Genomic DNA, 21,090 nt, shown 5'->3' on the forward strand with positions numbered 1-21,090 from the left:
TACAGGTTTGTGATGCGGGTATCTCACAGACGCCCATGCCATCACAAACCTGGGGTTTAATAGCAGCTTTGCACTGGTATTAACCCCTGGTATTACCTTGATTGCCACCGCACCAGGGCAATCAAGATGAGCCGATATCGCCCCGGAATGGTCACATCTAACAGATGCGGCTATACCGGGCGGCTGCGGGCTGAGGATATACCAGCCCCCAGCCGGCGTTATCATGGCTGGGAATGAAAATTGGGGGGACCACACGCCGTTTTTTTTTAATTATTTATTTAAATAAAAAAATTTAAAAAAAACGCATGCAGTTTATCTTAGGCTGCAGTCACACTTGCGAGGGACTCCCACGAGCCTGACATCGAAGCACAGCCGCACACACATCTGACAGGAGCGCGCATGTGTTTCTAGGTACATGCACGCTCATGTTCAGACAGCAGCAGGCTGTGCGGTATGATGTGATGTCAGACCCGCACGAGTCTGACAGCACATCACCCGCACACACTTCTGACAGGAGCATGCATGTGTTTCTAGGTACATGCACGCTCATGTTCAGACAGCAGCAGGCTGTGCGGTATGATGTCATGTCAGACCCGCACGAGTCTGACAGAGCATCACACGCACACACTTCTGACAGGAGCATGCATGTGTTTCTAGGTACATGTTCAGGCAGCAGCAGGCTGTGCCGTGTGATGTCAGACCCGCACGAGTCTGACATTGCATCACCCGCACACACATCTGACAGGAGCGTGCATGTGTTTCTAGGTACATGCACGCTCATGTTCAGACAGTGGCAGGCTGTGCGGTATGATGTCATGTCAGACCCGCACGAGTCTGACATTGCATCACCCGCACACTTCTGACAGGAGCGTGCATGTGTTATTTCTAGGTACATGTACGCTCATGTTCAGACAGCAGCAGGCTGTGCCGGGTGATGTCAGACCCACACGAGTCTGACAGCGCATCACCGGCACAGCTGCACACTTCTGACAGGAGCATGCATGTGTGTGCAATTTTATCCCACATCTGCATCTCCTGGCAAAAAACAGCCAAAAACCAGCAGTATGAAAACCATTTCATTACCGATTTCTGCCAGGAGATGCAAATTTGTTGGTGAAGTAATACACCAAAATCCTGCACCAAATTTGCACCTCCTGGCACAAGACCGCACAAAAACAGCGTCTAAATGTTTGTTTCTTTTTAATTTTTGGACCAAGGGATGTAAATTGTGTGATTATTACAATTTTACACCATATTCCGGCACCTAATCTACACCTCCTGGTAAAAATAACCGCGGCAAAAACCGCGGGAAAATAACCGCGGCAAAAACTGCGGCAAAAAATTGCGCCAAAACACTGCTTTTTTACCATGAGGTTTAGATTGGATGCAGAAATATGGTGTAAAAATCTCAGCATCAAATTTGCATCCCTTGGCCCCCAAAAATAAAAAAATTAAAAAAAAATCTGCCACAGGTGGAAATTTGGTGCTAAAAGCTGGTGCAGACGATTTCAGCACCAAATGTGCACCTCCTGACAAAAAAAACCGCGGCAAATATCGCGGAAAAATAACCGCGGCAAAAACCGAGGCAAAAAACGCGGCAAAAAATTGCGTCAAAACACCGCGTTTTTTTGCCAGGAGGTCCAGATTGGATGCAGGAATATGGTGTAAAAATCTCAGTATCAAATTTGCATCCCTTGGCCCCCAAAAATAAAAAAATTTAAAAAAATTCTGCCATAGGTGGAAATTTGGTGCTGAAAGCTGGTGCAGATGATTTCAGCACCAAATGTGCACCTCCTGGCAAAAAACTGCGGCAAAAATCGCAGTAAAATAACAAACCGCGGCAAAAAATTGCGTCACAAAATCTGCATCTCTTGGCAAAAAAAACTGCGATTTTTCTGCTAGGAGATGCAGGTCTGTGAACTCAGTGACCTCCACCTGAGGTCAGGTTACCTGTGATCACAGATGAAGGACCGTGGGAACCTCCAGCTGTGACCGCAAATGACCTGAGTGACGTCACAGCTCAATGCGCAGCTCATTCATTCTCTGGAGCTCACAGAGAGCGGTTGGTTGTGCCGCTCTCTGTGATATTCAGATGTAGCAGAGCTGAAGCGGCGTGGGACTTCTCCTGTGGATTATGTCGGAGCTGCAGGGTGTTTGGGGTTAATAAAGAGGAGAAGCAGGGTGTGTTTTGTACTTTATTCCAAATAAAGGATTGTTCTCTGTGTCTGTGTTTATTACTGTCACTTACAGGTTTGTGTGATGCAGGTATCTGATAGACGCCTGTACCATCACACAAACCTAGGGTTTAGCAGCAGCCGTGCACCCCTGCTAACCCTTCTATTACCCTGACTGGCACCGCATCACGCCAGCGGGAAGAGCCAGTAGTGCACATTGATTTGGTCGCATCTAACAGATGTGGCATTACCGGACGGCTACGGGCTGAGGATATACCAGCCCCCGGCCGGTGTTATCTTGGCTGGGGATGAAAATAGGGCAAATCGCACGTCGTTTTTTTTTTTTACTTTCACCGGAATCACACATGAGAGGGGTTCACGCGGATCTTCCATGGCAGCACCCGGCAACCTCGCAAGTGTGACTCTGGTCACTGTATACACAGAACAGATACAGCGCGACAGCGGGGGCTTCAGCCACGCGCTATACCTGTGCTGCCGAGTGTTTATTTTTACCACCGTGAACTGACCGAAAGACTACTGCTTTCCCCACCCACCGGCCGTCCTGGCGCCTGTGATTGGTTGCAGTTAGCTGACACGCTGCCACTCAAGGTGGGGGCGTGTCTAGCTGCAACCAACGCGAGCCGGTGGGCGGGGAAAACAATGAATAATTGTAAACAATTGTAACAGCGTGACCCGGAAGGAGTGTGCTGCCATGACAGCGCCTCGGTGAGTATGCCGCACTCGCTCCTAGCCCCTCCACAAAAGTTTTTAACCTCCGGATTCCGGTCCCCATTGACTTTTATGGGCATCAGATTCCGGAGCGGATGGGACTTATTTTTAAGTCTGTAAATGATCCGCCGGCCCCAGATTAATGGCATCCCGCTCAACTCTAATCCTGACCCATCCATTGTAAATTGTGAGCCCTCACGAGCAGAACCCTCTCTCCTCCTGTATCAGTCTGTGCCTTGTATTGTTCATGATTATTGTACTTGTCTATGTATACCCCCCTTTCACATGTAAAGGGCCATGGAATAATTGGCGCAATCATAATAATGATAAAAAATAATTCAACAACCTGCACGTCTGAACTCAACTCGGACCCGGCTTTCAAAAGCTTCACCCAGTGTTCCATCAGGGAAATGTAGCATCCCTGGCCACAAGAACTTGACAATGAGTCGATGTTCCCAGTGTGCTGATCAGGATATGTGTGATATTATGAGACACGTGCTGGTGTAAGGCAGAGATAGCACACAGTGAAATATAGTGGCAACAGAGGACCGAGTACCGCTGGATGGCCCTCAAATAATTATGAGTGAGGCCCGCCTGATAGCCCTCCAAAATTTGAATAAAGGCCGCCTGATGGCCCTGCAAAGTTTATGACTTAGGGCAGCCTGATGGCTCTCCAAAATTTTTGAGTGAGGGCCGCCTAATGGCCATCCAAAATATTGAGTGAGGTCTTCCTGATGGCTCTTTAATAATTATGTGTGAGGGCCGCCTGAAGGCTCTCTAAATTTGGAGCTAGAGATGCATGATGAGCGTGTTCATATGGTAGAGGAAGAGGAAGACGAGATAAACAGGAAACCATCAACCGTATACTTTTTTTTTGGGTGTGACAATACACCAGAAAAAAAAAGATACCCATAACCCTTGGTTTGGGAACTTGTTGCATGTGGGTGCTATCGGAAACAGTTGTCCACCTTCTCCCTTTAGCCACCCTACTGCCTCTTCCTGCCAGTTGCAGTGCTGCTAATCCCACCACCTCTGCACTGCTGTTCTTGCTCTGCATGGTTCCATTGCCAGTTTGGGTTAGTGACTTAATGGTCCAAGACCTCGTCTTCCACTTCCGCACTCTGGTCATCCTCCTTACTTTTCAACTTAACAACATCACTTGTTGGCAACCATGTCTCATCATCATTGACCACTTGAAACACTTATTGCAGTTGCACACTGTTGTCTTCTTCTGACCATGGCTGCTCAAATATTTGGGCATCACAACACATGATCTCCTCATGTCCCTCTTGAAACATGCAGGGCAAAAGGCCAGAATCGATCAATAAAAAACTAAATCTTAACTTCTCAGAGTGTCTGAGTGTGGGTCACTTGCCTCCTGGTACTTGCTATTGTAGAAGGAAGGAGGGTCAGGTTGAGGGTTATGTGGTCCAAAACTGGGCTACAAAAACTGTATCTTGTGGAAGAAAGGGTGGTGCTGGGAAACAGATTGGAACTATTATCTGCTATCCAATCAACCACCTGTTTGCACTGTACTAAGTTCAAGAATGTTGTCGTCCCCACATAATGGCACAGGAAGTCTTGTGTATGACGGTGTTTGTTATGCTCCCGCCTGCAAACCGTTCAGTTTTATTTTTGAAAATGTGTCTCTGAAAATATTTTTTTAGGTCCACCTGCCAGACCTCATGGCACTACAAAATTTATTAGTGAGAGCTGCCTGATGGCTCTCAAATAATTTGGAGCAAGGGCTACATGATAACCCTGTTGATATGGTGAAGCTCGGAGTAGGAGGCCAAGAAAAAAAAATAAACAATGTGTACTTTTTGAAGTGGGAAGAGGTGCCTGTGAATAAACAAAAAAAAAACCATTTGATTTGGCTTTATGCTCCACTCCTGTCATCCGATGGGGTTGAGAAGTCAAGGCCTTGTTCATTTTGAGAAAATTCAGCCTACTAGTTATTGTGCCCCGAGCGACACTAAAAATCCACAAAATAAACTTAGGCAGGGATGGAGCTGCGACTGTGGCCTGCGAGCCTCAGATTTGTCTCAACTCCATGTAAAAAAATAAAAATGTATATAGCAGGATTTGGTATGTACACGGGAATGAATCCGAGGTGCTAGTGGATGAGTAGTAGTTTACTTTTTATAGCAGTTCAAAATTCACCACTGCACACTCCTAATATAAGATGCAAAGTGAACTATCTTAATGGATGCAGTTATACAATAGAAAATCGACAAATAGCATTAGCAAAGACCAATATTGTCTTGTTTACAAGTAGTCACTGCAGGAGACTACATCTATAATGTGGGATATAACTATCAGTGATTGTGAAAATAATACTTATTTACATAGTAAAAATGATCTCTTGAGAGGTGAAAAATTGTTAGCCCTCCCGTAATGGGTAGGGGTCTATGAGACCCCCCCCCATTACTAATCCTATAAGTCAAAAGAAATAAACACACAAAAAAATTCTTTATTTTCAAAAAACAAACAAAAAAACACACACTTTCTCCAATTTATTAACCTCCAAAACAGTAGTGCAGGTCCGACATAATCTACCCAAGATTCCACGATGATCCCAGTTCTGCTACATCTTTAGTAGCAGTGGGCCGGCACATTAGAAAATGTGACCACTCACTGCAGTGTCAGGAACACATTGATGGAGCCGCAGCGGTGAGCGTTGACGTCAATGAGTTTGCACGAGGTCACAGCTGGCCGTTACGATGGTACCCCAGCTGTTGCCTCAGGGGAATTGACCTATTTTGAACTCGTTGACCTTACCTTAGGTGAACTCATTGAAGTCAATGCCAGATTTGTGGATTAGGTGAAATGCGCACTGTATTTTGTTGCGGACATTTCTGCACCAAATCTGCATCTCCTGGCTGAAAAACGCACCGAAACAACATGTAAAACACATTCTGTCTTGATGCGTTTTTTGTCAGGAGATGTAGATTTATGCAGAAATGTTTTTTGGTTGGGCAGGTTTATTAAAAAGCATAGTTTTTTTGTCACTTTTTTATTTTTATTTTTTTACGGTGTTCACTGAAGGAGTTAAATAGTATGACAGTTTTATAGGTCGGGCTTTTCCGAATTTGGCAATACCAAATATGTGTACTGGTTTTGGTTTATTTTTGTTTTCACATAAATATACCTATTTCTTGGAATAATATTTTTTTTTCATTTTTTTTCTTTATTCTGTTATTTTTAAAAATATTTCACAATATTTTTACTTTGTTTGTTTTTTACTTTGTCCTTCTTTGGAACTTTATCTTTCATAACTCTAATTGCTGATGTAATGCATTGCAATACTTTATATTTGTCATTGCTGCACTGAAAGAAACCCCTTAGACTATGTTCCTGGCATGGTCCAATAGGCTTGCCATATCTTGATGACCTGGAGGTCATCATGATGACCTTTGGTTGCCATGGTAACGATCGGCCCTGGCATTGCAAGGGCACCAATCGGATGAGAGTGGGAGTTCACTCTCGCATCCTCCTAAATGTTGTGATGGATACTGATTGCGGAATTTAGAGGGTTGAACATCCCATGGGGGTGAAAGCACCACTCTTGGCTGTTAGAGCTTGGTTTAGGCTGTCACATAAGCCAAGCTCCTGGTGAAGAATATGCGGGTACAGATTCTGTGCCCTGTGTGATTGCCATGATTTATCTATATTATAAAGGGTAACTCCAGCACACAAGAGACAACAAAGGGTCAAATGGAATTTTTATTTTTTATTTGTTGCAAAAAGGGGTGCACCTCAACCCATGCAAAATGACGTTTCGGCTTCTATGAAGCCTTCATCAGGGTTTTGCGTATAAAGCATTGAGGGTTTAGGGGAAAAAAATCTGCAATATCAGATGGTGCTCAGGGCATCTGCGGTATGGGTAAGGTGCCTGAGAATGCAGAGACAAATCATATGTCAGGTTAGAGGGGGGAGGATTAATAACAAATAATACCATAAATAGCGAATCACTAAACTGACTCTCTGCTGGTCATAGCAGCACATCCTCAAATATAGGAAGAATAGAGAGCACAAAGGACTTTGCATGCTGAGAGTATGGTATAGTATCAAAATGACCCAAAGCATTATTCTTATGTGAAAAACATACTTTATTAATACAAAAGATATATATAAAAGTCTAGGTCATCATAAATGTACAAAACATGATATCAGAGTAAAAGAGGACCTAGAAAACATGGCACAGTATCCCTAATTAATTGGCATATAATAAAAGGACTTATTACCAGATAGACCATATGGGTGAGTAACTATATTGTTATCTCCATGGCTGCTTAAAAATGGTGGTCACTGGGAGTATATAGAGCATTGCCCAGTAGACATTTTCTACCAGTGTCAGACAGTTTCATGGCCACCAAAAACCAGCCTAATGTCAATAGAACTCACCCATGACTAGGAGGTCGATCACAATAAGTCTGTGGGGAAGTACCCCTACGCGTCTCGCTGATGCTTCATAAGGGGGCCACTGGGACGGGTTCCGGACAGCACACATTACCCTCCCCCTTATGAAGCATCAGCGAGACGTGTAGAGGTACTTCCACACAGATTGATTGTGACCGACCTCCTAGTTATGGGTGAGTTCTATTGATATTAGGCTGTTTTTTGGTGGCTGTGAAACGGTCTGACACTGGTAGAAAATGTCTACTGGGCAATGCTCTATATACTCCCAGTGACCACCATTTTTAGGCAGCCATGGAGATAACAATATAGTTACTCACCCATATGGTCTATCTGGTAATAAATCCTTTTATTATATGCCAATTAATTAGGGATACTGTGCCATGTTTTCTATGTCCTCTTTTACTCTGATATCATGTTTTGTATATTTATGATGACCTAGACTTCTATGTATATCTTTTGTATTAATAAAGTATGTTTTTCACATAAGAATAATGCTTTGGGTCATTTTGATACTATACCTTACTCTCAGCATGCAAAGCCCTTTGTGCTCTCTATTCTTCCTAGAGTGGGGAGGATGCAGAGGATAGAGGAGCAGTGTGCCATGATGTATAAGTATATCAAATGAAGTGAAGGGGTTAAATAATTGACAAATGTTGAATTGTTTCCTTATTTTCCTCTCTGTGGACTATTAACTGTAAGACTATCCATTGTCAGCTTCTTTCCCCCTGGGTGGGTCACTCTCTTGTTTTTTTATTTTATGTGACTGTATCTGTTATTGTTATCTATCATAAATGGTTAGTTAAAAGTTCAATACCTGTACAATTTGGTTCTGCACTGCCCCATGTCCCAGAAGGAAGACATTGGCTCTTATCTTTACCATTAAGGACAAATCCATCAAAACATCCATAGTGACATAAAGACTGAAAGCTAAAATTTCCCCATGGATGGGAACAATTCATGTGCCCCTGTGATTGAAATGTTAAATGTTGGCATTGTACAACTAGAAAAAGAGAAAACAGATATGTAACAGTCAGTGTACTACATATTTTACATATTAGAAAATAAATATCAAATTCTCTATTTACATCTTAGGTTGACCTACAGACTATCACTTCTGCAACCAAGTATAATTTTACATTACATATGGTAACAAGTAAAAATATGTATTCCAATCTTAGCAAGCTATAAAATATATTATTATTATTATTATTATTATTATTTTTATTATTATTATATAGCACTATCATATTCCATCACTTTAAAATCAGTGGTGCTCCTGAAAAACAAATGGCCACATTGCTGCATCACTGACTTATTGCTGCTGTACATGAATAGTCTTTACTTGATAGGTATTGTTCGCAGCCTTCAACTATGGAAGGAATTATATCTGGTCCCATTTACCTAAATATTACATCAGGCATTGGTCTCTTTTCTTAGAATAAATAGGGATCTAACATTGGAAAACGACTTACCAAATGCAATAGCATATGCTAGTGATATGCAACCACATTAAAAGCTCTGAGAATTTAACAAAGAGCCCTCCACAATCTTGAAACATACAGTCGGTCAGAAACAATAGGAACAGTAAGCTTGTTGAATATTAAAATATCCCTGAAGACACAGATGTGAGCAGACAGAAGACTAGATAAAGTGACAAAAAGAGACATTTTGGGGAAATAATTTATTACAACCCAAATGGTCGTGAAATATTGTCCCTAAGGAAGGTCGGGAACAAAGGGCATAAAAGGTTCCGAGAAGAATTCCTGTGGAATAGTTAATTTCTGCAGAGGACCAAGAGACACATCAGATGATTTGAATTTTGCATATTCAGGGCAAGACTCCACACATTTTTTAAAGGGGTTCTCCAAGAAATGTAATTAAAAAATAATGAAAAAAAATTATTCACATTTAAACATTTTTCTAGATACCTTTTATTTAGCAAAAAGGTATGCTTTATGTAGTGCACTCTGTCAGGATTTTAAAGATGGCAAGTGCAAGAAGATGCAGTAAGGATGGGCTGCATGAAGCACGAGACAGATGCACTAAAACTGTCAGGCTGAATCAGATGGATGTTCATTTTCAGTCAGCAATAGAAAGGTGTTTATCTTCTCTTTTATTCCACTTCGCCCAGTGTCCTGTTAGGCTGATGGAGAAGAGGAATGTGTGTTCACGATATCTTACCAGCCGTTGTCCTGACCTGTTGTGTCTCGTGCTTCACACAGCCCATCCTAACATATGTTCTCTCAAATCTAGGATGGGTTGTGAATGATGGCAGCTGCCATCTTTAAAATTCTGACAAAGTGCGCTAGATAAAGTATAGGTTTTTGCTAAATAAAAGTTAGTTAGAAAAATGTTAAATATTTAAATGTGTATATATTTTTTATTACATTTGTTGGAGAACCCTTTTAATGTCCTGTCACCACTTTGAAATGATAGAGCAGCTGAGCAGTTTGTTTAGCGTCATGAAAGCCAGAGAAAATGTAAAAATGGGGTAGGAATATGAAGTTTCTGTATAGATTAATGGATCATCTGAAATTCAAATTTGCTGGCTTTGCCAAATTTTCCACAAGAATAAATTATTTGCCTAAAAAATACAAGTATAGCACTGTGGTTAAAGGGAATCTATCACCAACTTTTGGCTACCTCATTTGAGAGCAACGTAATGTAGAAAAAGGAACTCTGATTCCAGTGATGTACCACTCAATTTTTTGGGTGTAGCAGTTGTGACATAATCAGAGTTCTTAGATCTAGTATGTACCAAAGCTCCAAAAGCTAACCCTTCCCACACCACAGCTTTCTATATACATTGTCTATTGACAGTGAGCTACTTAACAAAGGAGGGGGTATGGTGGGTCTAGCAGGCACATGAGCTGTACTCTGGCAGTGACAATCTCCTGGTGATAAAACAATCATTCTAAATAAACAACAGCATACAGCCTAATAAGTATATATATATATATATATATATATATATATATATATATATATATATATATACAGTGGAACCTTGGATTACGAACATAATTGGTTCCGGGAGTGAGCTCTTAAACCAAGTTAGTCTTATATCAAAGCGAATTTTCCCATAGGAAATAATTGCAATACAGACAATTCGATCCACAGTCCAAAAATATTGGCTGTATTTATACAAACTTATTACAGTAATACAAAATAATGTTCTGTATTCATATAAAATTATTACAGTACACATACAAAATACTGTACAGTACAGTAAAAGCATATAAAAGAGAGTAAACTGTACGTTACTGTTCAATAAAATTGTTGGTGTGCAAACGGTACAGTACAAGCAATGTACTGTACTGGTTAGCAGAAAGAAAGTACAGTACTGTACCCACAAATGCAAATTGATAGACATGCTATATAGTATATACTGTACTTTGCAATGGTATACTGTGTACAGTACATATGGACAGAAAATTACCTCCAGAGCAGGTCAGAGTGCGGTGAAAGGACAGAACCGGAAGTGTGCACGGTGAATATTTGCTCTTCTTGCAAAGCATTGCTCTTAAACCAAGTTACAAATTTGTAAAAAGCTTTGCTTGTCCTGCAAAACGCTCTCAAACCAAGTTACTCTTAAACCAAGGTTCCACTGTATATATATATATATATATATATATATATATATATATATATATATATATATAATATTTATTCATTTATATAGTGCTATTAATTCCATAGCGCTTTACATACATTAGCACAAGTGACACATCACTTAAATTTGTGTCTTAGCCCCTACCTCATGCTGGTTTCAGATTATATAGCCAAACCTGCTGACAGATTTCCTTTAAGCAATTATAAAGGCTTCTTAATAAAAAGTTCAAAAATGTTCTTTTACTTTTTAGGGAGTCAGACAAGGCTAGCTGTTTTTCAAAGTGAAAAAGCAATGGCTTGTCACGGAGCCTTTCTTAATATTAGAATATTTCAGAAAGAAATTTTTAGGTAAGTATACAGAGCTCAGCGTTGTGACAGAATATACCTATTACTGTTGATAAAACTTAATTTTTATTAATATACATTAAAAAGTTTTAAACTCAAACACAAAAACACCCAAAAACAAAAAAAATACAAATATTTCAAAGTGAAAAGTTACCGGAGTATCGGTTTATATATCAAATTAGTTGAGGCATTCAAGAAATAGGGAGTGTACGACCTTCTTCGTCAGATGTCTCGAGCCGTCAATACGGAAGAAGGGCACAAGGGGTGGAGTTGGTTAACCTTTCCTTTTTCTTGCCCTATCAGGGTATATTCCTGCCTACCAATGGAGCACATCCTTAATTAATCGATGCATCCATTCCTCGGCGGCTCTCCTTTTTCCTTTTCCTATCTCTCCCTCTTCAATTATATTTCAAAGGCCTCTCAAAATAACCTTTACACCAGCAACCAAAATCACCTAATGTATCCAGACACCCAAAATTAGATGTACATATGAGGAAAAACAGGAATGTACAGCATAACCAGGAGTATTTCTATCTCCAAAATGTATTAATAATTGTCAAAAATTCACTAAATTGTCCCTCAATCCTCTTTCTCCTGCCTAGCAATGGAGTGCATCCTTATTGTTTCGATGCCCCCATTCTTCGGCGGCTTTCCCTAATATGCCCTAAATTCCCTACTCACAGTCACAGGGCATCAGTCACAAGGACCTTTTAATAGACAAGAGCAATAGGGTTTAGCAATAGATTAACACTTATCTGTCATTTCTTGTTATGGGCTACCTAGATACATCCAATAATTCAAATCAATGGTTCTCAAGATCTTGACGTGTTTCACTCCGTTTTAATGGTGGACTCTGATCCCTGGAGGCTACAACATCTAAGGAGGCTATGTTTCCATTATGAAAAAAAGAAAAAATCTCCTGATGAACTCCGTCCACCAAAACAGGAGAGTGGTGAGGTGAGTATTCATTTTTTATGTTTTATGCTAAGTTATTATGCTCTGACCACACAGCATAATAAGAAACATTCAATTTCCATCAATTGACTTTGCTGCAAATCGAATTTCCCTGAACAAGAAGAGAGATTTGACAAATTTGTATTTTAGCAGATTCAGTCATCTCTATTTAGAATTGTAAATAGAGATGAGAAATTATAATCTATCACTTGATGGAGATTATAAATAGAGATGAGAAATTATTATCTATCACTTGATGGTTTTGTAACAATTGCACTATAATGACAAGTGAGAGTCTCTCATGCTGCACTATTATTGCTGTCAAAGGAGGAAGACTTGTATATCATTTAAAAAAAAGTATGTATTAGCTCTCCTCCAGGAGGGAGAAAGCTGCTTGTGTAATGCTATATGTTGGAGGTCCAACCATTTCTGTTGCAAGGCTGGTAAAAGGGTCAGTTGAGAAAAATCTCTATTGAAGGTCTCTGGCGCAGTCAGTCAATACCGTCCTCTGTAGTGACAATGGGCATGACCTTTAATTTTGTTGGCATAATATAGTTAGGCATTTATGTTTTTTTAGCAGTTTCCCTTATAATATTCCAATGAAGATAACAAAATATTATTTTCAAAATAGAATTTTAAAATGAATAAGCCACATTTTGATTTTAGATTGATAAGCATTTCAATTTTTAGATATTATTTGGAAGACATTATAGAAATTGACATGTAAGTTTATATCGTAACAAAAAATTAAAATGCATTAACAATTTATGTTACATAGAGTAGATGAAAAACGACACTTCCGATGGTTGGTGCACAAGTAGGATCCAATTTATTTCTATAATCGCTGATTCATTTTTCTTCCTTTAACACTGGGGCAATCTGTATTACTAATGAAGGTATGATGGCAAGAGCGAAACATTTATATTTTTGGATTGCTTGCACCAATATAAGTATTTAATGCAAAATTGGATGCCAAATTCTCTCACAAGTAATTTATTTAACAAACTATTTTTTAGTTTCTTCAGAAACTTAACATGATAACAAATGATGCAATAAGGTTATTTTAACATACATAGAAATGAGCCATGATGCAAATATGAATTGTTAAACTGATACCAAATGTACTCATATAATATATTACAAATGTAAACATGTCCTTAAAGAAATATTGTCATCAGGATTTCATACCCCACACTGATGGAATTTACAGTATATACAGGCTTGTTAATGCTAAGAAAATTCTTACCTTTCTCATACAAATCCATTTTAGTATCTTAAAGAAATTCATAGTTGAAATAGTTTGCCAATAAGTTGCAAGTTGTCACACAGTGTCTGGCTTTAAATGCGCCGAGGGCCATGGCGGCATTAGATGATCTTCAGGCTGACACTGACACTCCTCACTACACTCTCTCTGGTGGTTCTGAGTTGCACAGGCAGGCTTCGGCATAGACTAGCTGTGTGATCATTAGTGATCAGACTAACAGGAGTTAATTTCTGCTAGCCTGCTGGATACCTTTTGGATCACATGTTGTGGGGGAGACCTATCACAGTTACTCCCCGCCTTTCTAAGATGGAGGAATCTGTCCTGCCATATGTGATACAAATGAGACAAGTATGAGTGTGTGATTGGATTAAAATAGGTATCCAGTCTTCAGAATAGGTGATTATGGAAGTCGTGCTGTCCATGTGCTACAATCTTAGAGCGTTATGCCTGAACATGAGGAGTTAACTTGGTGAAAACAACATACCAGTCAACTTTGAGATGTTAAGGCCCAGTCATACTAAACAACTTACCAGCGATCCCAATAACGATCCAACCTGATAGGGATCGCTGGTAAGTTGCTTGGAGGTCGCTGGTTAGATGTCACACTAGCGACACTCCAGCGATCCCACCAGCAACCTGACCTGGCAGGGATCGCTGGAGCATCGCTACACGAGTTGCTGGTGAGCTCACCAGCAACCAGTGACCAGCCCCCAGCCAGCAGCGCCGCGTTGAAGCATGCTGCGCTTGGTAACTAAGGTAAATATCGGGTAACAAACACGATATTTACCTTGGTTACCAGCGCACACCGCTTAGCGCTGGCTTCCCTGCACACCTAGCCACAGTACACATCGGGTTAATTATCCGATGTGTACTCTGCTACGTGTGCAGGCAGCAGGAGCCGACTTCTGCGGAGACTGGTAACCACGGTAAACATCGGGTAACCAAGAAGCCCTTACCTTGGTTACCCGATATTTACCTTTGTTACCAGCGTCCCCGCGCTCACGCTGCCAATGCCGGCTCCTGCTCCCTGCACACATAGCCAGACTACACATCGGGTAATTAACCCGATGTGTACTGTGGCTACGTGTGCAGAGAGCAGGGAGCCGGCACTGGCAGCGTGAGCGCGGGGACGCTGGTAACGAAGGTAAATATTGGGTAACCAAGGTAAGGGCTTCTTGGTTACCCGATGTTTACCGTGGTTACCAGCCTCTGCAGAAGCTGGCTCCTGCTGCCTGCACATTTAGTTGTTGCTCTGTCGCTGTCACACACATGTGTGCTTCACAGCGGGAGAGCAACAACTAAAAAATGGCCCAGGACATTCAGCAACAACCAACGACCTTACAGCAGGGGCCGAGTTGTTGCTGGATGTCACACACAGCAACATCGCTAGCAACATCGCTGTTACGTCACAAAAGTTGTTCATTAGCAGTGATGTTGCTAGCAATGTTGCTTAGTGTGACGTGGCCTTTAGACTATAATCAATAGCAAACAAACCTTGCAAACAAACTTTGGGTTGTTATGTTGGTAACAAACAACCTTGAAGCACTGTGCTGTGGTCTGTTGTGAATATTAGTTATGTTTTGGCTGCTGGTAGGCTTTCTCTGGTGGCCAGGAATGGTTTGGACTTGGATCAGGTGTGTTGTGCAATGGGCGTTTCCTTTGCTAACTCTCTGTTTATTTAAATCCTGGTCTGATAGCTGGCTATGCCGGATTTCAGTTGTTCTTTGTATCACCAGCCTGCTTCATTCTGCTCCACAGTACATCTACCCCAGATAAGTGCTTGCTCTTTATTTATTGTTTGGTTCTTTTGCTCTTATCTGGGTTTGTCATTTGCTGTGGTTGTTTTCAGTTTAGTTGCATGCAGGGATTTTCCCCTCAGTGGCTTGGCTGGGGAACTCCCTGCAGTTCTGTTTGGAGTATAGCTCCTTTGGGTCCATGTGTTTTTGGCTTGTTGAATTTGTTATGAGTCTTGTTTTCTGTTCATTGGTATGACAAAAGCACCTGATATAGGACGGAGTTCAGATCGTGCGATCTGAGGGCCTTTTTGTACTATCAAGAATTTTGAATTTTGCAGGGTTTTACTCTGCCACCATTAGTCCCTTTCCTGTCCTTTCCTATTTTAGTTAGTGGGGGCCTCATGTTTTGCTAATCCTGTCATCTATCTGTGTATTGTGTTTTTCCTATATCACCGCAGTCTTTGAATGTGGGAGGCTTGCTATTCTTGTCTATTTTCTGAGGCAGAGAGTTGGTTCCGGATCGTAACAGTGATCATAAAACTTTAACTTTGTAAAAAACAACATACTGTGCAGCTGCAAGAAACTGATGATCTGGCTAAAACATATTGCACAGCCATGATGGAGGAGGATGTGAGAACTGTGTATAAAAAAGGGGACCCTGTTCATCGAGTTAGGGATGCTCCAGAAGGTATAGTGGACGCACTACTTCTGGGATGATAAGACCAAAGTATTCTCCTTCTCGCTGACACTGTGGTCCCTCCAGTTGAGAAGTGATGTTACATTACTTAAGTAATGTATTGATGCTTTATTTCTCTATATACTATGATTTACATTGATTGTATGATTTACATTATTTGAATCAACAGAACAGGGTAATATTGTTTCTGCCATTCCATAATTGAACATTATCCTGATGCAATCTTAAAAAATTGTTACATTATTGTTTCACCATAAAACTGTATTCAGTGTGCCTAATTTGTATATTAGTGAGCGCTACGTAAGTAAGGTCATATCCGCCCTGTCACTTTGATGTGGTAAGACATAAATTGGCATAGTCGGCAGGATTATGAATATCTCGAAGAGTGCATTTGAGTGGTATATTAGAAGAAGGTGAATGTTATGTAATTAAATCCATGGAATAGATTGATTTTGCAGGTTTCTTCTTTATGGCACCAATCCAGATCTTTATAATTCCAAAAATTGTTCATAAGAAATAATCCTCTCATTCTAATTAATTTTCGAGCAAGAAAATAATTTGCTGGCATTAGGCCAAGATTTTTGGCTTTTTGGGACAAAGCCAGGAAAAATGTTTACGAAAGGGAAAAAGAAGGAGAATGGTTGTGTGGAGATCCCTGGCTGGACCAAGGCTCCGTATAATTGTTATAGCAGAGGAGATGCATTGTTCTGGATTGGCAGAACCCTGGGAGAATAAGCTCAAGGGCTCAGAACCCCATGATGTTGTTTCGGTACTCATGGGGGTCCCTGCAAAGGCAGGCGATGGAACCCCATGATGTTATTTCTATACTCATGGGGGTCCCTGCAAAGGCAGGTGATGGAACCCCATGATGTTGTTTCTGTACTCATGGGGGTCCCTGCAAAAGCAGGTGATGTAGTTTCATTGGGGAGACGCAATTGGGTGTTAGCCTCAGGACCCCGGGATGTTGTTTCTGTACTCATCAGGGTCCCCGCAAAGGCGAGTGATATAGTTTCTTTAGGACGATGTATGTGGATTTTGCTCAGTGCCTACCATGTTATGCATGAGCAGAATACCAATATACAAAGAAAGTGTTCACAAATGGAACAAAAAGAAGTTGAGATGGGAGGACAAAAAGTGGTGTTAGAATGTGATACTCGCTTACTCCGTGACAAGTTGGAACATTATCAGAATGTTTCAGAAAAAGCTGCAGTAAAGGTGGCCTATAACAAATATTGGAAAAGGAAAGGAAGGTGATCAGCCACCACAACCAAAGCCTCTGGAATGAGAGGACTTTCTGAAAATATATCCATAGGAAGAGATGGCTGCAATGGTAGCCACAAAGGTGCAGGTGGGAATGTTTTCTGCTTCCCTTCGTGAGAATTCAGATTTTGATTCTGATTCTTCAGCATAGGTAGCCAGCCAAGACCCCATATGGATAAATACCCTCATGTAAATGTAGTCCTTAAGTGGAAAATAGACAATGTATAAAAGCCCTAGTAGATATGGGGGCAGAGGCTAGCTTGATCTATAATAATCCAAAACAATTTAAAGGAAGAAAAGTGATAATGATAGGATTATGAGGCAAACAAATTGAAGCAGTACAAAAGTATCATTAAAATAGGAAATTTGCCTCCTGCAATGTACAAACTAATGATTGTCCCTATTCCAGAGTATATAATTGGCATTGAAATACTAAAAAGGATGACATTATAGTTACCAGATGGTAAGTATCAATAATAGCTAGACCATCTCAGTCGTTAGTGAAGCCCTATATCACAGTGGCTCCCATTGAGAAAGTCAACATACCTCCTTTAGAAATTCCTCCCAGCTCGGAACTAATCAGTACAGAATTCTGAGGGTGGGGAAGACAAGGAGATCAGTGAGACAATTCAGAAAGTGTTGGATGCTGGTGTTTGTGTTTCTGTGGCTGCTGAGTGGAGCAGTCCTGTATGGTCAGTGAAAAAAGGTGATGGTTCATGGAAAATGACTGTGGATTATAGGGAATTGAGCAAACAAACACACACACACACCTCACCTCACAGCTGCAGTACCTGATATCATCACTAGAGTTGAGCGCGGTTCGAGGTTCGCCAATTTCATGTTCGAGTGATTTTGGGGGGTGTTCTAGATCGAACTAGAACTCGAGCTTTTTGCTAAAAGTTCGGCAGCTCAAGTTACGTTCGAGAACGGTTTAAGCACCAAAAGCATGGCTTTTTACAGCTACAGTGTGCAGGGAGCCATCGCTGGCAGCCTGCGTAGCTGGTAACCAAGATAAATATCGGGTATCCAAGCAAAGTGCTTTGCTTGGTAACCCAATATTTACCCTGGTTACGTGTGCAGGGAGCTGACACTTCCCCGCTGGGCTCCGCCCCCTCTTGCATGTGGCATGTACACACACACACTCACACTCACCTGTCCCCAGCCATGCAGTCCCCGGCACTGTAGTCCTCAGCGCCACATGGCCTCTCTAGGCTCCACCCACTTTGCACTCTGCCGCCCGCACACATGGCCCCGCTAGGCTCCACCCACTTCGCACTCCGCCGCCCGCACACATGGCCCCGCTAGGCTCTACCCATTTCGCACTCCGCCACCCGCATACATGGCCCCGCTAGGCTCCACCCACCTCGCACTCCACACACATGGCCCCACTTGGCTCCACCCACCTTGCACTCCGCACACATTACCCAGCTTAGCTTCACCCACCTCGCACTCCGCACACATTACCCCGCTTAGCTCCACCCACCTCGCACTCCGCACACATTACCCCGCTTAGCTCCACCCACCTCGCACTCCGCACACATTACCCCACTTAGCTCCACCCACCTCGCACTCCGCACATATTACCCCACTTGGCTCCACCCACTTCGCACTCCGCACACATTACCCTGCTCGGCTTAACTGCGGTGATGAAGTCCCGCCCTCCCGTCCTCAGAGCTGTCACTGTCCTCCATGGCTGCCGCTTCACATTTCCTCTCTCTGCCGACCCGAGACTGTGACTAGCGGTGACGTCGCAGGCTCCCGCGATACTTGGCTGTGAAGGCGGCAGTCATTGAAGTCAGTGACAGCTCTGCTATCAGCAGTGCAGGAGATCGTCACCGCAGGTAATGTACCTCGCTCCTGACAGCAGCACTTGTCATGCCCTGCAGTGACCTGGGCTGACCTATTGATGTTAGCTCAGGTCACTGCATTGCTCTCCCAGCCAATGGGGAACATTCTGTTCTTCATTGACTGGGACAGTGACTATGGTATTGATCGTCATGGGAACCCCTTGGATTACAGCAGACCTGGATTTGTTTTTTCTTTCAAATAAATTGGTAAAAGAGGGAATGTGTTGAGGAGCGTTTTTTCAAATAAAAATGTGTTTGTCGTCTATTTTTTTTTATTACTGACTGGGTTGGTGATGTCAGGTATCTGATAGACGCCTAACCTCACGAACCACAGGGCTTGATGACAGGTGACATTACACATCTGGTATTAACCCCATATATTACCCAGTTTTCCACCGCACCAGGGCAACGGGATGAGCTGGGGCGAAGCACCAGAATTGGCGCATCTAATGGATGCGCCATTTCTTCGGCGGCTGCGACCTGCTATTGTTAGGCTGGGGAGAGTCCAATAACCATGGACCTCCCTAGTTTGAGAATATCAGACCCCAGCTGTCCGCTTTACCTTGGCTGGTGATCCAATTTTGGTGGGACCCCCACGTGTTTTTTTTTTAATTATTTATTTAACTTAAAATAACTGCGTGGGGCGCCCTCTGTTTTGGATTACCAGCCAAGGTGAAGCTGCCAGCTGTAGTCTGCAGGCTGCAGCCATCTGCTTTACTCTAGCTGGCTATCAAAAATAAGGGGAACCCCACATCATTTTTTTTTTTTAAATTTTTTTTTTTTTTGGCTAATTACAAGGCTAAGCACCGGCCCTTAGTGCCACATGAAAGGCACCAAAGGGTGCAAAATTACAAAATGCAGGAGAGTGGGACATGATGTGTCTTTCTGCCACTATAATGACAGAAAAGACTGATATGAAGTGTATAAGCACAGGAAAATTACCAGAGCGTTCTACGCTGTGAAAAGCAGTAGAAAGTGGCACTGGAGTGAACATGTAAGCGCCTCATGTAGGCTGAAGCTATGGATTCTGGGTAAATTTATGTATTTTCCCTCCTTCAGTTTTTTGCAGTATGTAAAAAAAACGGAAGGCACACGGATGACAAACGGATGACATATGGACCGTCTGTCTACGGAACGGAAACAGATGCCACACGGATGCACCCATAAAAAAACGGACCTTTTTTGCGGACCGCAAAAATGGATCGGTCGTGTGAATGAAGCCTTATTCTGATCTGCCGTTTATAAACAGCAGGCAGAAAGAAGTGAATAGCGCCCCCCAGCATCAGAAAATCTTTGGGGTTTCAGGGGGTTGCTGAGACCCTGGAGATCATGATTCAGGCCGGTTTTTCCGGTCTCCGCTCACGTGATCACCGGTATACACCATATGCCGATGATCACGTTACAGTAAATGACAGCGCCAGTAAAAAATTATTTATCTCCCATCTGGCATGAACAAACATGTCAGATGGGAGATAAATCTTCTCCCCGGTCCCCTCCAGTCCCCTGGTGTCGCCAAAGTGCCCCCCACCCCCTCCCGGAAATCCAAGATGGCCACGCGCACAGCAGCGTGCTGGGCGCACTCACCCTACTCCTCTGTGTTCCCCGGTGTCCCACGGTACCTGTGCAGCGTTGATCCCCTGCAGCCCCCTCCTTTACAGTAGACACTGCTGCATGCACAGAGCGGCTGTCAGCTCAGCTTCCTGTGTTCAGACACAGTGAGTGGTGGTAACCATGCATCTGTAAGCTACTGCAATGCCCTGCTCATGAGGTAAGGAACATAGTTGATCAGGAGAGCTATACTACATTTACAAATGGAGGTATTTGATTTTATAGTTGCCCTGCTGAACGACTACCAAACATGAGAGTCCGTTATACGCCACAAGAAAACATGTCTAAATAGCGAGCTCTGTTGTTTAGTATTCATTCAGCTGGATAACTGGACTTAAAGGGGTATTCCATCTCCAAGATCCTATCCCCAATATATAGTAGGTGGAATAGCAATAATATTAGCAAAGAACAATATTTGGAAATGTAGAATAGTTCTCATGAT

At 42.3% G+C, this 21,090-nt stretch overlaps 1 protein-coding gene across 1 annotated transcript in view; it reads right to left on the reverse strand.

The window, feature by feature from the left end:
* LOC142250045 (L-selectin-like) overlaps window positions 1–21,090 on the reverse strand; it is a 286,541-nt gene that overhangs the window by 60,544 nt on the left and 204,907 nt on the right. Inside the window, exon 5 of the mRNA XM_075322105.1 lies at window positions 8,140–8,325. Coding sequence (XP_075178220.1) covers window positions 8,140–8,325 — 186 coding nt within the window. The remainder of the gene's footprint in view (window positions 1–8,139; window positions 8,326–21,090) is intronic.

The sequence above is a fragment of the Anomaloglossus baeobatrachus genome, chromosome 8, assembly GCF_048569485.1.
Source record: "Anomaloglossus baeobatrachus isolate aAnoBae1 chromosome 8, aAnoBae1.hap1, whole genome shotgun sequence".
NCBI lineage: Eukaryota > Metazoa > Chordata > Amphibia > Anura > Aromobatidae > Anomaloglossus > Anomaloglossus baeobatrachus.